The 26,906-nt window shown below is 37.6% G+C and overlaps 2 protein-coding genes and 2 long non-coding RNA genes across 6 annotated transcripts in view; all 4 read right to left on the bottom strand.

Moving 5' to 3' along the window:
* Nucleotides 1-222: 222 nt before the first annotated feature.
* LOC121238784 lies at nucleotides 223-775 on the bottom strand. Its single transcript, XR_005935171.1, has 3 exons — nucleotides 734-775; nucleotides 533-636; nucleotides 223-459 (listed from the first exon to the last, which is right to left on the bottom strand). It is a non-coding gene; the product is annotated as an uncharacterized LOC121238784 (long non-coding RNA).
* Nucleotides 776-12,208: 11,433 nt separating this feature from the next.
* LOC121238781 lies at nucleotides 12,209-13,286 on the bottom strand. Of its 3 annotated transcripts, none has more exons than XR_005935166.1 (3): nucleotides 12,670-13,286; nucleotides 12,360-12,442; nucleotides 12,209-12,288 (listed from the first exon to the last, which is right to left on the bottom strand). It is a non-coding gene; the product is annotated as an uncharacterized LOC121238781 (long non-coding RNA). The 3 variants fall into 3 exon arrangements; XR_005935165.1 differs by having other exon boundaries at nucleotides 12,209-12,261; XR_005935167.1 differs by having other exon boundaries at nucleotides 12,390-12,442.
* Nucleotides 13,287-13,411: 125 nt separating this feature from the next.
* Nucleotides 13,412-16,452, bottom strand: LOC121238233 (putative disease resistance RPP13-like protein 1). The gene is made up of 2 exons (XM_041135063.1): nucleotides 13,588-16,452; nucleotides 13,412-13,429 (listed from the first exon to the last, which is right to left on the bottom strand). Exons 1-2 carry the CDS (start codon nucleotides 16,450-16,452, stop codon nucleotides 13,412-13,414), a joined length of 2,883 nt encoding a protein of 960 aa, XP_040990997.1.
* Nucleotides 16,453-25,258: 8,806 nt separating this feature from the next.
* LOC121238232 (putative disease resistance RPP13-like protein 1) overlaps nucleotides 25,259-26,906 on the bottom strand; it is a 1,814-nt gene continuing 166 nt past the window's right edge. Inside the window, exon 1 of the mRNA XM_041135062.1 lies at nucleotides 25,259-26,906. This exon is cut by the window's right edge and continues 166 nt beyond it. Within this exon, the coding sequence (XP_040990996.1) occupies nucleotides 25,259-26,728 (1,470 nt within the window). The 5' untranslated portion in view covers nucleotides 26,729-26,906.

Genomic DNA, 26,906 nt, shown 5'->3' with positions numbered 1-26,906 from the left:
TATTTCAACAAATTTAATCCAACTCAAACAGCCAAATAACAATCTGGACAGCCCACATTTCAATCCAAAATACTATATACCAACTTCAATATTGTCCTATACGCCCACCAAAATCAATGTCAACTCAAATAATCAATAAATCACACCCATTTCAGCAGCCCATATCTCCAAGCAGCTACCAACAATTTAACCAAAACAACATTACACATTAAGCATTTCTCTCCGTTCACAACTCCACAAAATAGAATCCAACACTTCTAAATGTTAATCGGCACCCAACAAGACTCACTTCTATATATTTCTAAAACACCAATCCAACAAATCAAATTTTATTCTTCTAACACACGTAAACTGGTGCCAAAGAAAGTTTACAACAATATCTCTTACCTAGCGTCATGTGGTGATCGATGAAATAAGGGAGTGATGCAACACTATCTAGAGATGAAAAAAAATAATTCCCTGTGATTCAGTGAGAAAGTCAGAATTTTGTTTCATCAAGAGAGAAAAATACCCAACAAAGTGAATAACTTACGGTTGAAGGCTTAACGTTTATGAGAAACCGAGTAGAACGATGTACTCACTGCACTACAACAAACACGAAGACGCACGGGAAAGAAAATCCACCAAAACCACGGACTGCACTTTAAAAAAATTTTCTATTCAATAACCATTTCGAGTAAAAGGAAGAGAGATGTGAAATCTTAATGAGGAAAAGAGAAATGAAGAGATTTACCAACTGGAGAAGCTCTCGGCAACCAAGACTGAAATTTTTCTTTTCCACCCAACAACGTTGCACCAGGAATTAGCTAGAAAAAAATACGCAAGTGAGTAAGTGTGTGGACGGGAAAAGAGAGAGCAAACTCATAATGTGTGTGTGGCGTTTGTGAAACCAAGAGAGGATCTTACCTTCGTTCAACAGGGCTCGGCGTCACCCACTGAGGTTATCCACTTCACAGACAGGAGAGAGCAAGAGAGAATCAAGCGTGAATGAGCGACTAAAGGGGAAAGCAGTGAAAGAAAAACCAATAAAACGCATCTGCACTACCTGCAACTCCAAGCAAAAATGCAGAACAATAGAGTAAGAGAGAGGGAGTCGAATTTGAGAGAAAAACCAAATGTGAGGGAAAAAAAATGGTGAAATGTTAGGGCATGAAACTGGGATTCACGAACAGACCCAAACAAAAAGAAGAGAAAAATCAGGAGAGAAAAAGTGGTTAACAGGTGAGAGAGAGACATCTGGAAGTGCAGAAGCAAGAACAACCGAAAGAGAAAGAGGGGGAGAAAGAATCGGGAGGAAGCTGATGAAGAAGAAAACGCTTACCCAAAACGGTGCCGTTTCAAGCTCTCCAAGAAAGGTTGGGCCTTGCTCTCGGATCCGGGCCTCACATCACTGGGCCTTACATCCTCCTCCCCTTACAAAAATTCCGTTCTCGAAATTTGTTACAAGCTATAAAAATTCTCTTCAAACAAGTGAGGATACTTAACTCGCATTTCTTCCTCGAATTACCAAGATGCTTCTCTGATAGCATGATTATTCCATAATACTTTAACCAAAGGGATAGTTCGAGTCCGTAACACTTGCTCTTTCCTGCCCAAAATCCGCACTGGTTCCTCGGTGTAGGTCATATCCTCTTGAATCTGAAGGGGTTCATGATCTATAATGTGGGTGGGATCATGGATGTACTTTCTCAACATAGACACATGAAACACGTTATGCACTCCCGAGAATGCCGGTGGTAGTGCCACCATGTACACCATTGGTCCAATCTGATCAAGAATCTCAAACGGTCCATTATATATTGGGCTCAACTTACTCTTCCTTCCGAATCTAATAACTCATTTCATTGGTGCAATCCTTAAAAATACCTTATCTCCAACCTCAAACTCTAATTGGCGGCGGCTTTTATCTGCATAACTCTTTTGTCGGCTTTGAGCTACTTTCATTCTAGCCCGAATGGTATCTATCTTCTCTGTGGTCTGCTGAATAATCTCTGGCTCTAGAAGTTTCCTTTCACCTACTTCATCCCAATACAATGGAGATCTACACCTTCTGCCATATAAAACCTCATAGGGTGCCATCTCAATGCTAGCCTGGAAACTATTATTATAAGCAAACTCAACCAATAGTAAATGTCGCATCCAAGTTCTCTTAAAATCCATCACACACACCCTCAACATGTATTCTAAGATTTGAATAGTCTTTTCTGACTGCCCATCTATCTGAGGGTGAAAAGTAGTACTGAAACTTAACTTAGTACCCATTACCTCTTGTAAGCTTCGCCAGAACTTAGAAGTGAAACGAGGATCTCTATCCGACACAATGGATACCGGTACTCCATACAACCTCACTATCTCCCGCGCATACAGCTCAACTAGTTTCTCCAGTTTATAAGAAAATTTAATGGGCACAAAACGAGCGGTCTTCGTTAAGCGATCCACGATCACCCATATAGCATCTTGTCTGCTTAAAGTCCTTGGTAGGCCTGTCACGAATTCCATGGAGATATGCTCCCACTTCCATTCTAGAATCTGGAGTGGCTGCAATAATTCTGCAGGTCTCTGATGCTCCGCCTTCACCTGTTGGCAAGTTAGGCATTGTTCCACAAATTTAGCAATTTATCTTTTCATACCATTCCACCAAAAATACTCTCTCAAGTCTCGATACATCTTGGTACTCCCTGTGTGAACTGTGTATAAAGAACGATGTGCTTATTCAAGAATTACCCTTTTTAGTTCATCATCAGCAGGTATGCATACTCTACCTCTAAACCTCAAAACTCCATCCTCAGAAACGCTAAAATCAGGTTTGTCCCCGTTCCCAACTTCTTCCACTAGCTTCTGTAACGTCCCGATCCCAGAGGTCTGAAGAGTTAACTCTTAATATCTAAAATCAACTTAAATAACACGACTAAAAATCCAGAAAATCCGAAACAATGCTAATTCATTTAATCAACCCAAATATCTAAGTTCCTCCATGAGGACAATAAAGAGAATCTCAATAACATAACTTAAAAATTCTCTAAAATGCGAAATTTTCCTTAACTCATCAAATCAAAATACTCGAAAATTAAAATTAGTTTACTAACTACGACTCTCAAATAAGCACTTGTACCCTCAGGCACTTATTCCACTTCGATCATCACAACTTGCTAAAACTTCCTACTCTTGTTCTCCAACTGAACCATTAAAATTATCTGAAAAATATATGGAGATAAGGGGTGAGTTATCAACAACTCCGTAAACAGAGGACATATACTAACGTGTAAACATGAGTATTTACAGAAATCAGAATGCATAACAAAACATTTTCATTCTCAGAGTGCAGAAACAAAACATGTTATCAAAATATCAGAGCGAAGATTTAGAAATAATTTCATTCAAAAATATCCTTTTGGCATAGCATAAATGATCATCATCATTATCAGAACATCATATAAGAACAGAAGCCATGTATAACCCCCGTGGTAGGGTTGTGCAATCTGCGGATAACCAAGCAGAACATAAATCACTCTGTCACCAAGGTGTGCACTCAAAACAAGGACCACTACTATAACCCGTGGCAGGGCCGTATCCACTATTATAACCTGTGGTTGGGCCGTATCCACTATTATAACCCGTGGTTGGGCCATATCTACTATTATAACCCGTGGCAGGGCTATACTGAACAGAACGGAAACATAATCAAATTCAAAATCAAAGAGTCATGCTAAATGTTTTCAGAGATCACATCTTATCCAAACAGAGTACTGAACAAAATCATATTATTTTCGTAATCAAAACAGATCCAAACCATATTTACAATATTTATGCACAAATTTCATATTCGCTCTCTTTTCAAAGTTCAGAAACAGAAAGTAAAAAATAAGCTTATGTCTACACCAGTCATGACAGAAAATAATTTCGTCTTAAACAGAATCTCATGAGTAATGCAGAACAAATATCCGAGGTTGTTTTCAGATTTCTTTTCATAACAAAACATGTACATTTTCCAAAAAGGACCTCAGCTCATTTTATTTTATGCAAAGTCTAGCATAGGAACCCTGCTTACCTGGACTTCTTAGCTTTTTCAGTATTTTTCTTAAAATGTCGAACAATAATTAATCGTCACCTATAAAATAATAACGTAATTCTCATAAATTTTCAATTAATCACACATTTCGATATTTAATCCTAAACTTCTAAAATAACTTATTTTAATCATTCAATACCTAAAAATCTTCATAACCTTAAAATACCATCATTTTCTACGACCATCAATATCCACTTAATCGAATTCATACCGAATAAGAAAATTTATCGAATAAGTATTATGATAATTATATAACTCAATAAAAATTAATATTCAAAATATCTAAAATACCAACAATATTGTAAAAATAAAAAGAATACATTAGTTACTAAAATTCCCATAAAATAAGTCATGAAAAACTTCTCTCTTAAAAATAGGTTTACTTCCTTTAATTAACAATATTATTAAAATACAAATATAATATTTATTGACACTTAGAAGCAAAGCTCATTTAAACATAAACCCCAAAAATAAAACTTCTCACCCGAAAACATTAGGTTAAACCAACCTTCCATATATATATATATATATATATATATATATATATATATATATATATATATATATATATATAAAGTACGAGATCAACATGCAAATAACAGGATTATGCAAATAACGTAAATCATGCAAATAACGGGATTAACACATGCGGCGACAGGAACTTACCCAACGGAAACCGAGGCACAAGTCGAGGGGTGAGGCGCGACGGGACTGGCTGAAGGGTCCGTGGTGGCTCGGCTGAGGAGCAGGAATGCGGCGGAGATGCCGTCGAGTTGGGCTGAGCAAGAGAGAAAAAGAGAGGGAGAGGTGAGCGCGAGAGAGGGCGGAGAGAAATGAGGGAGTAACCGAGGGAGGTACTCACCGTGAGGGGGTGCTACGGGCTGAGGTGGCCTGAGGGTGTTCAACGCCCTTTTCCGAGCGGGTGGCGACGGCTGAGGAGCGGCTAGTGCGGTGCGGTGCAATGGGTGGACCTCTGTTTTGGGTGGCTAAAAACAGGGGAAAACACAGCTGGGTTTTCCGTGAGAAGGGTGGCTCGCTGTAGTGCTAACCGAGGTGGTTTTCGTGAGGTGGGGTCACAACGTGGTGGAGCTCTCGGCGGAGGGTATGGCAGCGATTTATGGTGGCTGAAAGCTATTCTGTTTTTGGATACTAAAACATAGGAAACTGAAACTTGCAGAAGAGGCTACGGGACGATAGGTGGCATCGTCGTGTGGTTGCCGGTGGAGGCTTGCAGTGGTCGGTTCTGCTTCGGGCTAGTGTTTTCCGTCGTGCAAGGGGCCAGTCGTGTGGGTTGCTTTTGTTTTACGTGGAGATGGAGGTGGCGGTGAGAAGGTGTTTGCTGCAAACGTACAAGGACACAGCTACGACGGTGCGGCAGCAAGGAGTGGTTACAGTGGGTGATTGAGGCTGAGGCGTGAAAAAGGAGAAGCGGCAACTATCAGTTTTTGTTGAGGATGAAGAACGTGCAAATATATAGATGAAAGGATGACCACAAATAAAACCCTAGAGATGAGAGAGTAACGTGCATGCGGACGGAGAAGAGTCGTGCGTGTGTGTGCATGTCGTGGACAAAAAGAAGACTAACGGGTAAAGACGAAAAAATAGACGGAAAGAAAGACAAAAAAAGAAAAAAAATATTTTACGTGTGAAGAATTAAAACAAAATAACATGAACAAAATAAATAAATAACAAAATCAATAAATAAAAAAAAAAGTTTGATTGGGTCCGAGTGTTACAGCTTCACTAACTCTAAGTCCACTTTTTGAGCAGCTTTGATTCTATCTATCAAGGCAGGTTGAACTATTAAACTGGCCATGAAAGCATTTGTATCACTAGTGATAACTTCAATACTGGCTCTTTCTAAGTCCATTAACAATCTATGCTGAGTGGTAAGGGCTGCAATTGTCGGTCTCATTGACGTCCTGCTTAGGGCGTCGGCTACAACATTAGGGTGATAATTAATGGTGCAATCATAATCCTTGATTAACTCAAGTCATCTCCTTTGCCTTATATTTAATTCCTTTTAGATAAAGAAATATTTCAAACTCTTGTAATTTGTATAAATTTCGCACTTTTCCCCATACAGATAGTGTCTCCAAATCTTAAGTGCAAAAATGACTGCCGCGAGTTCCAGATTATGTGTGGGATAATTCTGCTCATACCCTTTCAGTTGGCATGCGGCACAAGCTATAACATTTCCATGTTGCATCAGTACGCACCCCAATCCAAGCCTTGATGCATCGCTATAGACAACAAATCCACCTCTAGCCTTGGGGACTGTCAACATCGGAGCTGTCACCAATCTCTGTTTCAACTCCTGGAAGCTTTCTTCACACTTTGCTGTCCATTCAAACTTATTATTTGTCCTAGTGAGTGCAGTGAGATGAACTGCTATCCTGGAGAAACCATCAATGAATTGACGATAATAGCCCACCAATCCCAAGAAGCTTCTAACCTCTGAACATTCTTTGGCGCCGACCAATTAACCACTGCTTCCAATTTTCTTGGATCCACTGAAATGCCATCTTTCGAAACTACATGCCCCAGAAACGTGATTGAATCAAGCCAAAATTCACACTTCTTCAACTTAGCAAACAACTTTTTATCTGTAAGTGTCCCAAGCACCAACTCCAAATGTTCTTCATGCTTAGTCTTGCTTTTGGAGTATATCGGTATATCATCAATAAAAACAACCACAAACTTATCTAAAAATTCATGGAATACCCTATTCATCAAATCTATGAATACTGCTGGAGCATTAGTCTGGCCAAAAGGCATGACCAAAAACTCATAATGGCCATAACGGGTCCTGAAAGTCATCTTAGCCATGTCTTCTGCCCTGATCTTCAATTAATGGTAACCCGATCGAAGATCAATCTTTGAAAATACATGAGCACCCTGAAGCTGATCAAACAAGTCTTCTATACGAGATATCGGATACTTATTCTTTATGGTCACCCGATTAAGTTCCCTATAATCAATACACATTCTCATCGATCCATCATTCTTCTTTACAAAGAGAACTAGAGCTCCCCAAGGTGATACACTGGGCCTGATGAAACCCTTGTCCAATAAATCTTGCAACTGTTCCTTGAGTTCCACTAATTCAAACGGTGCCATTCGGTAAGATGCTTTAGAAAGGGGTGTCGTGCTTGGGACTAGTTCAATAGCGAACTCTACCTCTCACTCGGGTGGAAGTCCAAATAAATCTTCTGGGAAGACCTCTGGATATTCACTCACAATAGGTATCTGATCTAACTTCAACTCCTCTTTTGGTGCTTTTACCACACAAGCTTAGAATCCTTGACAACCATCACGCAACAATTTTTCAACCTGAATGGCAGAAATGATGGGTGGAACCAATCTCACTTTCAACCCTGTGAACCAAAATTCACTTTCTTTTCGGGGTCTGAAAACCACTTTTTTTTTTTAAAACAATCAATACTAGCGTGATAGGAAGCCAGCCAATCCATACCCAATCATGTGGAACACTATTAAATCTGCTAGCATTAGTCTTTCCTCTATAGATAGAGGGCACCCCGGTAGAATCTCACTACAGACTACCGAATTTCCTGGGGTCGCAACCACTAACTTGTGCTTCAAGTTTTCAGTTTCTAAAGTGCAAAATCTAGAGTAAGCTGTGGAAACAAAAGTATGTGTCGCTCCCGAGTCAAATAACACAATAGCGTTATCAGAAAACAAAGAAAGAGTACTTGTGACCACATTCAGTCTTATCCATGAACCAAAATATCCAAAGTCTTAACCAACACCAACAAATAGAATAATAATAAAATAATAAAATAGAAAAAATAAAATCCTTAAAGCAAAACAAATGAGTCATACTAGTGATCACGTCATTCCTATCCTTAACCTTTCTAGGTGTTAATGCAAAAACTCGTGCAGGCGCAGTGGGACGTTGGTTGTTGCCTCGTGCTGGAATTCATTTCTCTTAGGTGGCAGTATGGTCGCCTTGTTGCTACCCAATTGCATTGGGCAGTCCCTGATGTAGTGTCTTGATTTGCCGCAACGGAAACACAATCTCACCCCTTTTCTGCACTTTTCAGAATGCACTTGATTGCATGTCCTACACTGATAGGGCTGTTGGTTACCCTGAACCGGCCTTTTTTCCGAGCTACTACCTTCATTCTTCTTTTTCCAAGGTCCCTGGTCCATGCTAGAATGGTACCCAGTAGGAGTAGTCCTCTTCCTTTGTTCATGCAGTGCAGCGCTTCTTTGAAGGGTTTGCTCAAAAACTGTGGCCTTATTCACCATTTTTGAGAAGTTCCGAATCTGAAAGCCCACCACTCACTCATAAAGTTTTTCATTTAGCCCTTGTTCAAATTTACGCACCTTCTTTTTCTCATCGGGAATAAGATAAGTGCTGCATACTGGTGTACCGTCATTGTTCCCTGCACCAAGGTGGCAAATTCCATAGCCTTGTCATCTTGGACCGAGCTAGGGAAGAAACGCTCAAGAAAGATCTGCTTGAAATGCAGCCAACTGACTTTTTCTATCCATTTTGCTTCTCTGATAGTTCTTTCAGAAATCCACCACCTCTTCGCCTCTCCGGTTAGCTTGAATGTGGCATATGCCACCTTCTGTTCATCTGTACAAGTTAGGACCCACAATATCTCCTCAATGTCCTGAATCCAATTCTCCGCTAGGGTTGGATCGCCTTTCCCATCAAATAAAGTGGGTGCATTCGATTGAATTACTCTACAGTACAACCCCCTTCATTATAGTTACGTTGGCGACCCAAGGGATTCTGCATGAGGTCATCTATTAATTGATGTGCCGCTGCTCGCAATACCTCAGAAGCACTCGGATTTGCTTCCCTTTCGTTCTCGTTTGCATTCAAGTCTGACATACTTCGTTCTCGACGATGAGGTGGCATCTTGACAAAATAACTTGGATTTTTAATAATCTTTTCAAAAAATAAAAATAAAGTTCATAAGAACATAATTAATTAGTGGTATTCGTAAAACAAAACATATTTATTGTACTTCAAAATTATAAGGATACCTATAATAGAGAGAAAAGAAGTACGCACAACGGTAGTAATAGTCAATCTTCAAAATCTAAAACCTTACCCCATCTAACTATATAAGAAAATTCCGGAATTAACACAAACCTTAATCAACATGAACTTAGTTCATAGACCTGTGAAATCCCACAGCTCAAAATCATTCCTAAAGTCTTCGAATTCTAAGACTTCCAATACTTACAATATTCAACCCTATAGTCCGCTCTGCTATCACAATAAATCTGAAAATGATTTCTTAAAGACTATCTATACTCTAAAATCTTACATATTATAGTCTGCAGAACCTCAAACCTGTCTCTGATACCAAATGTAATGCCCCAAACCCTGGTGGCTTGGAGAATTACTACCTGTCACTTAAAAACATGTTTTCCAACACAATTACAAAAAAATCTCCGAAACTTTATAATCAAAGCTCAATCTCATGTCTTCTAAATAAACACCTTGAAAACTCCGCAAGGTCATTACCGCAACAAAAAAAATAAACTAAGGGGTCCAAAATCTCTCGATAGTCATAACAAACTGAACTGATAATTTTATAAGTCTTACTAAACCCAAGATATAATTAAATCTAAATGACATCAAATCTAAATGACATCAGAATTTCTTCTTTTAACATCCTCTCCTTAGCTTAATCATGCTTACCATTCTAATCCAGGTCCTCAGTTAGACTCTCCTCATCATCTGAAAATATTATGAAGATAAGGGGGTGAGTTATCAACAACTCAGTAAGCAGAGGACATATGCTAGTGTGCAAACATGAGCATTTACAAAGTATAGCATGCAGAACAAAAATATTTTTCTAGAGTTATCATACAGAACAAAACATGTTTTTCAAAAGTGATAGAGTGATGGTTTTAAGACAAGTAAAACCCGTAGTACTTTGGCATAACATAAACTGAGTATCATCATCATATCAAAACAGAGCATTTCACAGAGCAGAGATCATGTTTCACCCTCATGGTAAGGTTGTGCTAATCCCGATGGCCAAACCAGGCAGAGACAGAGGTGAAATCTTTCCGTTATTCTTCTCAGAGTCCCGAGTGTGCACACAGGAAAGACCACAATAAAATCACTTTGTTTCCAAAGTGGGTGCACTCAGAGACAGAGAAGTTTGTACCAACCCAAACAGAGCAGAGCATAACAGAGCAGAGTAGAGACAGAGTCAGATACAAAAATCAGTACACCATGCCAAGGTTTTCAGATGTTATATCAAAATAAAACAGAGTATCAAAACAAAATCAGATCATTTCCACATACTGAAAACAAAGCCAAAACATCTTTCTAAATAAATGCACAATTTTTCAGATTCTCAATATCGCTCTTTTTTAGATTTCGGACAACACATGACAGAATTTAGCTCATGTCTATACAATGCATGTCAGAAAATATTTTTCCTTTTTCACATAGATTTCATGAATAATGCAAATAGGCGACCGATGTTGGTTTTTGTTTTCCCAAGTTCCCATTACTTCACAAAATATGCAAGTTTTCAGAAAGTCAACCTCAGTCTTATTAACTCGTATAAAACCTAGCATAGAAGCCTCGCTTATCTAACTCTTGCAACATATTATCAATGCCTTGAAAATGATCTCTATCACTTTCGTCACCTATGCATAAAAATAATATATATAAACAAAGTATTAAAAACCAACAACACAATTTCGATCTAAAAATTTAAGACCCAATTTCTAAACCATATTTCAGCAAATTTAATCAAACTCAAACAACCAAACAACAATCTGGACAACCGACACTTCAACCCAAAATATCATATACCAACTTCAATATTGTCCTATACACCCTCCAAAATCAATGTCAACTCAAATAATCAATAAATCACACCCATTTCAGCGGCCCATAACTCCAAGCAACTACCAACAATTTAACCAAACAACATTACACATTAAGCGTTTCTCCTCGTTCACAACTCCGTAAAAGAAAATCCAACACTTCTAAATGTTAATTGGCACCCAACAAGACTCACTTCTATATATTTCTAAAACACCAATCCAACAAATCAAATTTTATTCTTCTAACACACGTAAACTGGTGCCAAAGAAAGTTTACAACAATATCTCTTACCTAGCGTCATGTGGTGATCGATAAAATAAGGGAGCGACGCAACACTGTCTAGAGATGAAAAAAATAATTCCCTGTGATTCAGTGAGAAAGTCAGAATTTTGTTTCTTTAAGAGAGAAAAATACCCAACGAAGTGAATAACTTACGGTTGAAGGCTCAACGTTTATGAGAAACCGAGTAGAACGACGTACTCACTGCCCTACAACAAACACGAAGACGCACGGGAAAGAAAATCCACCAAAACCACGGAATGCACTTTAAACAAAATTTCTATTCAATAACCATTTTGAGTAAAAGGAAGAGAGATGTGAAATCTTAAAGAGGAAAAGAGAAATGAAGAGATTTACCAATTGGAGAAGCTCTCGGCAACCAAGACTGAAATTTTTCTTTTCCACCCAACAACGTAGCACCAGGAATTAGCTAGAAAAAAAATGCAGGTGAGTGAATGTGTGGACGGGAAAAGAGAGAGCAAACTCAAAATGTGTGTGTGGCGTTTGTGAAACCAAGAGAGGATCTTACTTTCGTTCAACAGGGCTCGGCGTCACCCACTGAGGTTATCCACTTCACAGATGGGAGAGAGCAAGAGAGAATCGAGCGTGAGTGAGCGACTAAAGGGGAAAACAGTGAAAGAAAAACCAATAAAACGCATCTGCACTACCTGCAACTCCAAGCAAAAATGCAAAAAAACAGAGTAAGAGAGAGGGCATCGAATTTGAGAGAAAAACCGAATGTGAGGGAAAATAAAATGGTGAAATGTTAGGGCATAAAAGTGGGATTCACGAACAGACCCAAACAAAAAGAAGAGAAATATTGGGAGAGGAAAAGTGGTTAACGGGTGAGAGAGAGACGTCTGGAAGTGAAAAAGCAAGAACAATCGAAAGAGAAAGAGGGAGAGAAGGAATCGGGAGGAAGCTGATGAAGAAGAAAACGCTTACCCAAAACGGCGCCATTTCAAGCTCTACAAGAAAGGTTGGGCCTTGCTCACGGATCTGGGCCTCACATCACTGGGCCTTACAGCTCACATTCTAGGGAATTTACAGTGCCTAGTCCTTGCCCTGAAGACTGCATCTGGATTGGAAATTTGGACTTCAAAAACTGAAATTGTCATAGGGATAAACAGTTTGATTCGTAGCGCATGACACCAGTAATTCAGAAAGGAAACCGACCGTGTTAAAAAAAAAAAAAAAGTCTCGTACGATGACGAACATCCAAAAGGAAATCTGTAGAAACACGCATCACCGGAACAAACCTGCAGCTTTACAAAAGCTTCACATCAGTATCTAGCAATGGCATGAGAGAGACTCGACAAATTTCAATAATTGTTTCTGAAATAATCAATTTGAGGGAGAAGGAGCAATCGACAAAGCATTCTGTTTCACCCAAGATAGTTTTAAAGCAAACCTTAAAAAGGAATGGTAAATCATGTAGAGGAATTAGCTGGTTGGGAAGAGATAATGTAGTTAAAGCTGCACATACCTTTGTCGTCGTCCATCCGTGTTGTAGATAATATAACTGAAATTGGGGACTCCTGCTAGACTTGTAGTTTGGTCAAATCAATGTACCATTAATATAAATGCCGGGGATGTGAGCAATCTTGCGCCATGCTTTTCCTTTTTTGCTTTCCAGTTGTTTTTCCAACAAAGTACATTTGCTGATCCGTAGAATAGAAATGGAGGCAGGCAACCCTTCTTCTTGCATAAACTTCAACTTGGGGCAGGAACATATTGACAATTCAGCAAGAGAGGTGAGGTGTCGAAGTGCCTTATAGTCCAAAGATACCATATTTGGAAAATCTCCGATGGAAATACTTAACAAACTAGTGGGAAGTAACCCCGCCTCCGGAAAGGAATCCACATCTTTACAATTGCCTTTGATAACAATGACTCGAATGGAGGGGACATTTTGCAATCCCCATCCCCTTCTATTGGCGAGGAGTTTGTCACAGTCTTCGATGTGAATAATTTTTAGTTTGGAAGGCATGCCTCCTTCAGGGAATGACTCAACTTCTGGACAATTCTCTAAATGCAAACTCCAAAGAGACGGAAGGAGTATGTGCATCTTGTCAGGTAGTGACGTTAGATTCCGACAATTGATAATGCGTAACCACATAAGTTTTGGGGTACGCAATCCTCCATTCGGAAATGAAACGAGATTAGGACAATTAATTATATGTATTAATGACAAGGCCACTAAATCAAGTTCAAGTTGTTGCGGAACATCAACAGACTCCAGATTCCTACATCGATTTAGTTCGATGGATTTCAGATTTGGAAATAGATTTAATGAAATTGACTTTAAAGAATCACAACTATTTTCAAGCCGCAATTTTTCAAGGGATGAATAGTTCCAGTGCATTTGAAGCTCTAACTTGCTACAATCTTTGATCTCAAGGACTTTTAATGTAGAAGGTAGACCAGCACTGGACAGAGATATAAGCGAGTGGCAACCACTAATTTTTAACTCCTCAAGACAACTACTGTTGAAGTCCATCAATCTATCTGGTATGGACTCTAACGCATCAAATCCTCCAATTGCAAGTTTCTGCAATCCTGTTGGAAATTCTTCTCTTAGAAGTGAAGTTACCAACAACGGACATTCTTCTATCACAAGTCTAGATATAGAAGGAGGATGGATGGGCAACTCTCTTCTTAACTTAGGGCAGTTAACAATCTCAAGCTCTTCAAGATGAGTAAAAGCTCCACCTTCATTTTCAGCACCAAAAGCAAACCATTTCTCCAGCTTCGGCATGTCTCTAAACTTCAAAACTTTCAAGGCTCCAAATGGTTTTGTTGAAGACGAACAATTGCCATAAAATTCTCTGTCAACTTCATCGATTCCATCAAACTGAACAATAGAAAGGGACTGCAGAGAAGGTAGCTGTCCAAGTGGTGGTAAGATAGAGCAATACTTGCACTTAAATAGATAGAGAGAGGCTATATTAGAAAATGAATTATGCCCAATCCAGTCTGAAATTTTTTTACCACCATAGCCGATGATAGAGAGACTTTTCAAGTTTGCATGGGGTTTAAGATTGTCCAATACAGTCTTTTGACTTTCTGAAATATTATTTTCGTCATTCCATTCCAAATTCAACTCGTCCAGATACTTTTTATCATTCAAGCTGGCAGCCAAAGCATGTATAGGAGATACGACATTTTGGAGATTCGAAATACAGAGCTTTCCCCCAAGATTTGCAAGATTCCCCAACTCTTCTATGCCCGCTCTACTTTGTTTACCAACAATAAATTCAGTCAATGTCTGAAGACAGTGTAGTCTTCCCAATTGTATTGGCATCTCCTTTATGGGAGTATCACTAAAATCAAGATGGCGCAAATTGATGAGTTTATGAGTATCTCTTGGCAATTCAGTAAGATTCTCACAATGCCGTAATTTCAACGTCTGCAAATTGCACAAGTTGCATATGGAATCAGGTATCTTTCTAATTGCAGTTCTAGAAAAATCCAAATATCGTAGACATTTGATTTTGCCAATTGAATTTGGCAGCTCAATCAAATTTTGATAATAACATAGACTGAAAACTCGTGAGCATCTTAGCGTTGGCAACAAATCATGCACAAGTTCCTTAACTGGCATTGTATTATAGTTATGACGTAGTCTTAGGAAAGTACGTAATCTCTTGGCCTCGTAGAGCGCAGGCAGAACCTTTTCGGTAGTATCATATTGGTTTAGGAAAAATGAAAAATGACGTGTCTTGTTGACAATGTCGAGAGAATTTTCACCCTCCAACCTAAAGGTAAATTGTCCAGACACAAATCTTGCTAAGTCGTTGATAAGATCATGCATTCCGAATTCCAGAGTACTTTCACTCGATTGTTGGAACAATGATCTTGATACAAGATCAACGAAGTAATCATGACCAATTTGTTCCATTGTTTTGCCTGTCACTTGTGGCAACAAACCTTCTGCCATCCACAATAAGATTAAATCTTCTTTTTCGAAATAATGGTCTTTAGGAAATATTGAACAGTAAGCAAAGCAATGCTTTAGATCTAAGGGCAAATATTTGTAACTTAATCTTAGAGCAGGAATAACATCACTTGGCAAGTCCCATATTTCACTCCCTTGTATCTTATTCCACTCTCTAACATCCAGTTCAGACCACAAGAGAGCTCCAATTGTCTTGACTGCCAAGGGTAGGCCTTCACACCTTTTCACTATCTGTCTACCAATTACTTCCAGCTCCTGATGAGCATTAGAATTACCAGAATGAAACGCATGTTTCGAAAATAGTTTCCAGCAATCTTCTTCTTGTAATTTCTTTAGATCATGAATTTCAGTAGAGCGCATGATTGATGCAACACGTTTATCCCTTGTGGTTACAATCACCCTACTCCCTTCTGCCCCGAATCTGAAGGGGTTGCTAAAGGCCTCCCATTTTGAATAATTCTTATTCCAAACATCATCTAAAACAAGAAGAAATTTCTTTCCTCTCAGATTCTGCTGTAGTGTAACTTGAAGCCAATCTAGACTCTTACTATCGCCGTTAGTTGACAATCCAAGTTTCTCTAAAAATATTTTCGTCATCTTCAATACATCAAAATCATCAGAAACACAAACCCACACTTTAAGATCAAAATGCCCCTCCATCCGATCGTCGTTGTATACAAGTTGAGCAAGGGTTGTCTTCCCAAGTCCCCCCATGCCAACAACAGCAATCACACACAAGTCATTGCCACTTATGTTATCTGACAGCAACAAATTAATTATTGACTTCTTATCATCGTCCCTACCAAAAATATCAGATTCTTTAACCAAAGAAGTAGTGGACGATCTTCCGGATGATTTCCCTCCAACGCCTTCTTTCAAACCTATAACATCCTTCTGTTTTACTAGATGATCCAATGTCTCGAGTATGTCTTTTATCTTTGGTTCTATCTCCTTGACAAAAGGACTAAGAGAAGTAGAGATGGTTTTTCGTACCTTAGTTGCGACAGTATGAAATTCAGCATCCAACTTGCATCGCAAGACTTCAGTATGAATCTCGTCCAGGATATCCTCAGCATCATAGACGGCGTCTTTGAGCTCATCAAGCCACTTTTTCACCATAGGCTTTGTAAATTGCATTTCCTCTGCATCTTCGAGCACCGCATTCACAATCAGCAACGCTATCTCCAGCCTCTTCAAGAGTCTTCTGTCAAGTTTTCGACTTCGAAAGAAGTCAACGAACTCAGGGGATGCAACTTTTTCAAAGAGTACTTGGAGGAAGGGGGAGAGAAGTAGGCCTGCAACCTCAGCCATGTTTTCTGGGATGAAATAGCAGAAACCGAAGTAAATGAAAGAAGGAAGAGATCGGAAATAGGAGACCCAAGTCAAATGGTAAATAAGGTCTCTTCTCTGCTTATACAGGAAAATGACCAGAGGGAAGTGATGGAGCTAAACTACTGCTGAATGATGCTTTAAAGAAATTATTTAGTTTAATACAAAGTGTGAGAGAGACCAGCAATTTCTTTCAAGTATCCTCATGCATGCATGTTGTCACTTTCTTTTTATTTATTTATTTTTGATGCATTGTCAGCTTTCTTGTTTTATATTGAATGTGGACATGGGTTGTGCAAAGTAGTGCAATAAATAAAGTTGTTTATGTGATAATTGTTGACGTACTAACATGTAGACGAAAACGACTTGTAACAATTGTTGATCCTAATATCAATTATTTTTATGCAATAGTTTAGCCTTTTTTTTTTTTTTTTTTTTAAGCTAAACATGTTATTTTTAACATTTTGACTAATCTATTCAAAATCATGAAACTATATTGGATTAGTCATTATTCTCTATATAATAATTAAATTTCATTATTATTATTAGTATTTTTATTTATTTTTGTATCTATTTTTCTGATGCGTATTTAAATCCATCGTATCAACTCCATTTTCCTTTTAATAGTTTTCAAAAGCACTAACTTATACAATCAAAATACATCCATTTTACTCAAGCAAATCCTTTGTAAAATTAAAGTAAGTCCCACTAAAAAATAATAGTTTTTTTTTTTTTTTACACTTTTTGGAGTGAGTTCTACTTTTTTTTATAATGGCATTGCGCAAGACTTATCTATTTAAAACTTGTACGTACCATCTCTCAATACTAATATTTAGTCTGACTCATTTTTGGCATTGTAATTTGGCAACTTTGAGAATTTTTTTTATATATATATATATATAGAAAGACATCCTTTATTAAGCACAAAATCAACATTACAAGACTTGTTCAGACCAAATGATCTATGAAATACATTTTGGATATGAGTTCCACCAAACCAATAGGTCTTCAACTTGCCAAGCTTGTCTAGTTAGCCAATAGGCAGCTTCATTGCCCAACCTTCCAACATGCTGCACATTATAGCTCTAGAATTTCTTCATCAACTCCTTTATTTCTGCTATTAAATTGCCCATAAAAGCAAAAGACACATTATCATGTTTCAGCTCAGTAACCAAGAGAAGAGAATCACTCTCAATAACCAGTTCCTTCAAACCCAGAGGCACACAAAACTGTAAACCTCTCAATATTGCCAAGAGTTCAATCTCAGTAGGATCTTTAACTTCCAGTTCCTTTTTACTCGCACCCATGAGAACCTCACCTTCTAAATCTCTAAGAATAAGTCCCACACCTGTCTTCTCCTGATCCATAAACACTGCCCCATCTACATTCAGTTTCACACTGCCTTCAGCTAGGGGAGACCACCTGCAGTGCTTCTCAATCTGCTTTATTGGTTTCCCTCTAGCCTCCTTATACCCTTTGTGCATAGACAAAGCATTTTCCACTACATGCTCAGGAGATAAAACTTCATCTTCATAAACTCTCTAATTTCTTCTATACCACAGTCCCCATGCAATTAGAGAGAATTTTTCCACATCTTCTTTGATGTCAGATCTCATGATTTTCTTGACTACCTCCACAAAATCTACTCGACATTCCTCTGGTGGCAAACATTTCAGCTGATGGAACCAGCTATCCCTTATTGAAGAGCAGTAGTAAAGGGCATGGCCAACATCTTTTACACCCTCCCAACAAAACTTACATTCAGTCTCTATAAGAATATGTCTCTTTCTCAAATTTTGCAAAGTTGGCAACCCATCCTTGCAAGCCCTCTAAGCAAAAAGCTTCACCCTACATGGTAGTTTAAGCTGCCAAAGTTTCTTTCTTTGATCTGTAACATTTGAGCACTCACCTTCATGTGGGGACTTACCAAGTAAATGGAACAATCGATAGCCACTCTTCACACTGTATTGACCATTTCTCTCATGGTCCCATAACAGTCTATCCTCTCTGTTTCATGGTGCCAACACAATTTTCAGTACTGCAGCTACTGCTCTTGGGGTAATATACTACCAACTTTCTCCACATCACACCCTCGAGTAGTTTGATCAATCAAGCTTGCTACTGTCACACCTATAAGTTGATCTCTTTGGTGATTTTCCAAAGTTTGAGGGAAGTTATACTCTAGTATCCACTTATCAGTCCATACATTAATAGAGCTCCCAGTGTCAACTCTCCACCTACAGCCTTGGAATAATAACTTCTTTGCTTCCTATATGTCACACCGAGTGTAAGATGGTGTAGAACCCAGTAGAGCATTTATGAAGTCTGTAGTGAAAAAATATTTCGCTTTAAGCACCTTGTGGAGCAAACTGGACTTATCATTCATAATCCTCCACTCTTGCTTGGCAAGCATAGCCATATTGAAGGTTCTTAAATATTTAAAACCCATACGGCCACCTAGTCCTTTTGTTACACACATCTTACTCCAGCTCACCCAAGGAACTTTGTTCTCATCCTTTATTTGACTCCACCAAAACTTAGCCATCATATTTTCCAAATCAGAACAGAAGTTTCCAGACAACTTAAAATAGCTCATGGTGTAAGTAGGAATGGACATAGCCACTGCCTTTATAAGAACTCTTCTCCCTTGTGATAATAATTTTTCTTTCCAACTGCACTTTCCTCCAAACTTTATGTTTCAGATCAGAAAACACAACATTTTTAGCCACTCCAACTACTGGAGGCAAACCCAAGTATCTATCATACTGTTGAAGATTCTGCACACCCCAAAACCTCATGTCGCCTTCTATCAAAATTTGTATTGAACACCATTGCAGTTTTCTCCCTATTCACCTTCTGACCCGATGCTTTTCATAAATATCCAGCATTTGTTGAATCCTCTGATTCTCCTCCATACTAGCCTTGCAAAACAAAACACTATCATCAGCAAATAAGAGATGATTTATTTTTGGAGTCCCTCTACAAATTCTTATCCCCTCAACTTGATGATTAGTAGCACTCTTTTGTAAAAGAGACATCAGACCCTCAATACATAGTAAAAAAAGATAAGGGGATAGATGGTCCCCTTGTCTTAAACCTCTAGATGGAAATATAGGGCCTTTTGGTTCACCATTAACAAAGATAGAAAAAGAAACAGATCTCACACCCCACATAATTAGTTGCACCCACCTTTCATCAAAACCCAACTTTGTCATTACCCTTTCCAGAAAATTACACTCCACTCTATCGTATGCCTTGCTCATGTCTAGTTTAAGAGACATATAACCAATTTTTCCATTTCTCTTGTGTCTAAGAAAATGTATTAACTCATATGCCACAAGAATATTGTCAGTTATAAGTCTTCCAGGGACAAAAGCACTTTGTGAGGAAGATATGACATTTGGTAGAATCAATTGAAGTCTATTTGTTAGAACCTTTGACAACAACTTATAAAGCACATTACATAAGCTAATAGGTCTGAAGTCAGCCACTACCTTAGGTTTCTTCTTCTTTGGAATCAAGGTAATGAAAGTATGGTTGAGAGCTTTAGGAAACTTACCATTGTGCAGAGCATTCAACACAGCAGCAGTGACATCCTTTCCCATAGTATCCCAGTATTTTTGGAAGAAAAGAGGCCCAAGAGCTTTTGTAAAATTCATTTGTTGTAGAGCTGTATATACTTCCTCCTCTGTAAACCTTTGTGTTAGACACTCATTCATCTCTGCTGTTATTCTGCCATTCAAACCTTCTAAAAAATCCATGTCCCCCTGTTGTTCTGAGGCAGTAAAGAACCTTTTAAAATAGTCTAGTATAACATTGTCCCTAGCTTCCTCCACTCTCCAATTGCCATCCCAATTGAGTTCCCAATTCTTTCACCACATTCTCTGTTCATCCCCACCAATGGCATATTATGTAACTGTACCCAAAACGCTGCCTTGTCAAACTTCATACTCTGTGGTTGAGTAAAACCATCGAACGGATTAATGACAAAGAGAGCATTGTCAAAAAACCATGGCCTTCCCCTTCTATCCTTTGCTTATTAGCATGAGTAGCAAAGTGTATAATAAAAACATTTTGTCCCGCTTCCTGAAAAGTCACCTGCTTGCTCAACCTCCAAATCTTTGAGATAGTACTCTCCAAAATAATCTTGGCTATACTCCGCTCCAAATAAACTTTGCCAATCAAACACCTTTCTCCCTTTCGGTACAGTACCTCTGCCACTACTTTCCCTGCCAACTCTATTGATATATCCTCTTCCTCTGTGAGCCTTAGCTAACCCCACTTCTCTTTGATTCCTTCCATGCCTATTAGGGGTGAAAACCGACGTCGTCAGCGTGGTTTTTGGACAAAATCGACGCCGACCGATGTCTGAAAAAACAAAGGAGGCACCGACCGTAACCGATCGATGGGGAGGAGGAAACCGATCGAGGCGGTTCTCTGGCGGTTCTCGGTCGGCATCAGTTCTCTGGCCGTTCTAGTGAGAGAATAATGAGAGAGATTGAGAGAGAGAGAGAGTTGCAGAGATTGGATTCGGGAGAATAAGGGGCTGGGAAAGAAGACGACTCATCTCAAAACGACGCTGTTCCACAAAAGTTTAAGTGGAACGACGTCGTTTCAGACTTATTTTTTTTTTCTTACATCTTTAATAAAACGACGTCGTTTGGTTTAATGCCAAACGGCGTCATTTCTATTATCTGTTGTAATACTTATTAACATAAACGACGTCGTTCCATTTAAACTTAAGCAAGTGAAACGGCATCATTTCGATAAGGGTATATTTAAAAAAAAAAGACTTTATTATATCGGTCGGTTCAGTGGTCCGGTCCAGTTTCAAATCGAGACCGAACCGTTGAACGTCGGTTTCTTCAAATTACCACTGCATGCCGACCGGTTCTCCATCAATTCCGGCCGATTCCTGACGCGGCCGGTCTGTTCGCATTGGTGGCAGCCGGTGGTGTCAGTTTCTGTACAGCCCTAATGCCTATAATGACAAAAACTAACCTGCCCCACTCACGACGGAGACTCACGAAAAAAAGTCGTTTTACACCATCTCTGTTCTCTTGAGAGAATCAAGTCACAAGATAGGAAACTCGTAAGTTGCTAACTGAGATTCCTTTTATTGTTGGATGTGTGACTGGATAGAAATTAAAAATAAGATAGAAATCAAAATGAAAAGGGAAAAGGGGAGGGAGAGATGAATTTTAAGGATTACATTTTTTAATATTGTGAATTGTGATTAATACCATTTGGATTCGAAAATGAGTTGAGATGAGTTATGAATAGTAGTGAGATTTGTGAGTTTAAGTTGATGAATAGTAGTGAATAGTAATGAGATGAGTTGAGATGAGCTGAGCTGGGTTGTGAATCCAAACCGAAAAAAAAAAAATAAGGATAAATATCATACAAAATAATAATCAAATCAAATTTTTTATTTGACATTATCTCTAAGACGACTATAATCTAGTTTATCTACCAAACAATAGATACACTACTTCAATTTACATAAGAATTAGACTTTTTCTCTTTCTTTATTTGTTTTTAGGGTCATATCACTTGTGCAAAGCCATCCATCTTTTAACTTCACCGAAAGTTAAAAAATTATCCAGAAGGGTGTTTTTTTTTTTTTTTTTAATGAGCCAAACAGAGACTTCCTTCAATTTGCATATGAATGGAGAAATGAATTTTGCTTAAAATTCTTAGGGTGGAATTCCATAAAAATCCTAAGAAAAAAAAAAAAAATATATATATATATATATATATAATTATTACTTACCAATATCGTTTTCAGGCGAACTTGGTTGTTTTGAGTCTTTTGACGATTTCTTAAAATGTTAGAAGTGGCGCGAGTTTTATAATAATAAATTGAGGAGCGAAGTAGAGATTAAAGTTATATTGGTTTTTTTTAATAAATAGAGGATAAATGGAGTAGAGATGAAAGTTTCCTTTTATGAAAATTCTAATCCAATTTTTAAAATATATTTAAATGATAAATTTCTTAATTTAAAAAAGGGTTTTCTTCTTCTCATTTTTTTTCCTTTTTAAGTTGCGGTATTTTTAATATTTTAAATTAATATTCCTTTAATAAAAAAGTAAAGAAAATTTCTACTCATCATCTCTAAACTACACACCTAATTTTATTTTTAATATTTTTATATTTTATGTAACAGGTGTGTGGTGTAGAGATGATGAGTTAAAGAATTTATCAAAAGTAAAATAGGTTGAGTTGAAGATTTTTATATGCTAGGCCAGAAATTAGGAAGATCGAATGTCTCTACTGTAGATAAAAAATAACTGGTCCGACTTGTCTCCTATCATAAAACTAACAAGACATCTCCGGTTAAAATTCAATGGCCAATAATCACAAATTTTTAACCAAACGAATGTCGTGCAATTTTTTTTTTTTTTTTTTTTTTTTTTTTTTTTTTTTTTTTTTTTTGTGGTGCGAGAATGCGAAAAGCCATGTAAAAACCCATTATACGATGGCCACTGAACTCATTTGAAATACTCTGGTTTGACATGTGCTCATAAAAATCCATTGTTTTTTCTCCTTGACCACTTGCTTCATGAAGAAGAAGAACAAGCAACAAAAGCATGGATTGGTAAATGTGAATCGACTTTGTTTTACATTTCTCTCTCATATATATGTTATTCGAACTCTTTTCCTTTTATTTGTTTTCCTTACAAATGTGTTGCTCTCCTAAGGATTCTTCCATTTTTGTTCTCATGTATACATGTCGTTTCCTAAAATCACCAAAGGTTTTTTTTTTTTTTAAAAAAAGAAACTATTAAGCAAAAGAGATGAAAACAGAACAGAAACGATTTTGGTGTATATATTTTCTTTAAAAAGCCCAAGATCTATTCTTAAAAAGTATATATTCAATGGAAGAGATCTATAAAAGCATGAAAAATGAGATGCTTTTGACCCAATTTGGCCTTCCAGCTCTTTTTGATTAAGCCATTGTTTGGTTTTCTTGTCTCTTGTGCTTGCCTTTTTTGTTGATTATATTTTTATCGCTTGTGTTTGCTAATAAGTTGTTCTAACGTGTAGATCTAGAAAATTATTGCTGGTTTTCAATCGCTTTTGTTTTTTCTGTTCGACAAGTACTAGGACTTGACATGACCCCAAAAGTTTTTGTATTTGTCGTAATTTTCCATTGGCCAGAATACACAAGGAGGATAATCAAGAACAATGATCAAACTTTAGTTATTGAACATACACCAAAGCTTGGAGTTGAGTTTCATTCTGAATAAGAGGCATACGACTTCTATAATGAGTATGAACGGAAGTCACAGAACTATGGATTTAGTATTCGAAGAGAGTGGTATAATAAAAGAAAATTAGATGGCTTAATGACTTCAAGAAAACTTGTATTTTGTAGAAAGGGATTTCGATCCCAATGTCAATAGGTGAAAGATGGACAAAAAAGATATGAGTGAGCTTAAACAAGGATAGGTTGCAAAGCACATATGATATTTGAACATGATAAATAAAAACAAAAATATTACATGCATATGATGTCATATGATGTCATCACAACAAAAGATCTCAAAAGCACAAGCATTGAAAAATGGTTTGGTAGATGGTCTTGGTATAAAATTGAAGGACTCTTATGAGTTCATGCAAGGTAGGCAAGTTGGTGGGAAAGATACTCTTGCAAATTTAGAACAAACAACAATGAGAGCTAAATTATGGCAAGGCGGGAGTTTGTTTGGATACTTCCAAAAGCAAAAATGAGAGAATCCTTCCTTTTATAATGTTATACATTTCGATGTTGCATACAAGATAACAAATATTTTTTGGGCAGATCCCAAATAATTGTTGATTATAACTTATTTGGTGACATAGATTCTTTCGATTCGACATATAGGACTAACAAGGAGTATCAACCACTTGCAATATTTGTTGGGTTTAATCATCACAAAGATTGTGATATTTGGTGCTTACTTCTTTATGACGAGACTGTAGAGTCATTGAATGGTTGTTTGAGACTTTCTTTGTAGCAATGTCAGGGAAGAAATCAAAGACCATCTTTGCTGATTAAGATCCAACAATGGCAAAATTAAGCTATATCAATGGTTATGCCAAGTACCTATCATCGACTCTGTAAGTGGTATTTAATGCAAAATGCTATTATACATATTAGTCATTTATTAAAAGGTGAAAGTGACTTTAGAATTAATCTCAATGCATGTTTTAAAATTTTGGAAGAGGAAGAAGAGTTATCCAATGATTGGGATTCTATGCTTCACAAGTACAATGAAGTGACAATTCTTGCTACAAGTTTTGTTTGAATTGGAAGAAAAATGGGCAAAAACATATGCAAAGATGTCATTTTTGCATGAATGATTTCCACACAATTGAGTCTAAGTTTGAACTTTGACTTGAAGGATTATTTATAGTCAAATCATAATATTGTTTCTTCATGCATTTTGAAAGGTTACTCAATGTTAAACGCTACAAGGAGCTGCAAGCAGAGTACAATTTCAAGCAAAAGTTGCCATAAGTTAAGATTGCAACACCTATGTTGATGCAAGCAACAAATATATATACTTCAAAATTATTTTTGAAGTTTCAAAAGCAATATGAAGAGTTTCAATGAGCTTTTGTCAAAGAGCGTAGCGAAAGAGATTCGTTTCATGAATATGTAGTGTCAATATATGGGAAGCCTAAAGATGGTAAGAGTCATATGGAATTCTTTGGAAAGCAATGTTTCATGTAGCCATAGGAAGTTTGAGAGGTGTAGAACTTTGTGTAGTCATAATTTAAAAATTCTCGATGTTATGGATATTAAGATACTTCCAGAAAATACATTTTTAAGAGATGGATAAAAGAAGAAAAAAGTGAGATTATGCGAGACTTCAATGGACACGATATCGTAACAGACACCAATTTGGAAGTCACAACTCGATATAGTCTTTGTACCCCATGGCGCAAATTGATGAGTTTATAAGTATCTCTTGGCAATGCAGTAAGATTCAAACAACACCGTAATTTCAAGGTCTGCAAATTGCACAACTTACATATGGAGTCAGGTATCTTTCTAATTGGAGTTCCAGAGAGATCCAAATATCGTAGATGTTTGATTTTGCCCATTGAATCTGGCAGCTCAATCAAATTCTGACAATAACATAGACTGAAAACTCGCAAGCATCTTAGAATTGGTAGCAAATCCACATATTCTTTAGCTAAGATTTCATTGTCAGAATATATTGGCAGGAAAGCACGCAACCCCTTAGTCTCATAAAGCGCCCCAAAATTCTTAGTAGTATCAACACTTATTCTGGAAAATGAAACATGGCGTGTCTTATTGACAATTTCAAGAGAATTTTCACCCTCTAGTCTAAAGGTAAATTGTCCTAACACAAATTTTGCTAAGTCGTTGACAAGATCATGCATTCCAAACCTCTCCTCATATGTTATACTTGATTGTTGGAACAATGATCTTGATACAAGATCAACGAAGTAATCATCACCAATTTGTTCCATTGTTTTGTCTTTCACTTGTGGCAACAAACCTTCCGCCATCCACAATAAGATTAAATATTCTTTTTTAAAATCATAATCTTTTGGAAATATTGAGCAGTAAGCAAAGCAACGCTTAAGATGTAAGGGCAAATACTGGTAGCTTAATCTTAGAGCAGGAATAACATCACACGACAAGTCCCATATTTCGCTCCTCGGTGTCTTATTCCACTCGCTAACGTCTAGTTTAGACCACAAGAGAGCTCCAATTGTCTTGACTGCTAAGGGTAGGCCGTCACACCTTTTCACTATCTGTCTACCAATTACTTCCAACTCCGGATGAGCATCAGAGTTCCCAGAATGAAACGCATGTTTTGAAAATAATGTCCAACAATCTTCTCCTTGTAATTTCTTTAGATTGTAAATTGTACTAGAGTGCATGATTGATGCAACACGTTGCTCCCGTGTGGTTACAATCACCCTACTCCCTGCTGCCCCGAATTTAAAAGGGTTACTTAAGGCCTCCCATTCTGAATAATTGTTATTCCAAACATCATCTAAAGCAATAAGAAATTTCTTTCCAGTCAGATTTTGCTGTAGTGTAACTTGAAGCCAATCTAGACTCTTACTATCACTGTTAGTTGACAATCCAAGCTTCTCTAAAATTGGTTTCGTCATCTTCAACACATCAAAATCATCCGAAACACAAATCCATGCTTTAAGATCGAAATGCTCCTCCATTCTGTCGTCGTTGTATACAAGCTGAGCAAGGGTTGTCTTACCAAGTCCCCCCATGCCAACAATAGCAATCACACACAACTCAATGCCACTTACATTATCTGACAGCAACAAATTAATTATTGCCTCCTTATCATCAGTCCTACCAAAAATACCAGATTCTTTAACCAAAGAAGTAGTGGATGATCTTCCGGATGATTTCCCTCCAATGCCTTCTTTTAAACCTATAACATCC

Source organism: Juglans microcarpa x Juglans regia, chromosome 7D, assembly GCF_004785595.1.
Source record: "Juglans microcarpa x Juglans regia isolate MS1-56 chromosome 7D, Jm3101_v1.0, whole genome shotgun sequence".
NCBI classification, from domain to species: Eukaryota; Viridiplantae; Streptophyta; class Magnoliopsida; order Fagales; family Juglandaceae; genus Juglans; species Juglans microcarpa x Juglans regia.
This window is presented reverse-complemented; position numbering and strand designations above follow the sequence as displayed.

Excerpts from the sequence above, each read along its gene's own strand:
- LOC121238233 (XM_041135063.1), bottom strand. The coding sequence starts at position 16,452 with ATGGCTGAGGTTGCAGGCCTACTTCTCTCCCCCTTCCTCCAAGTACTC.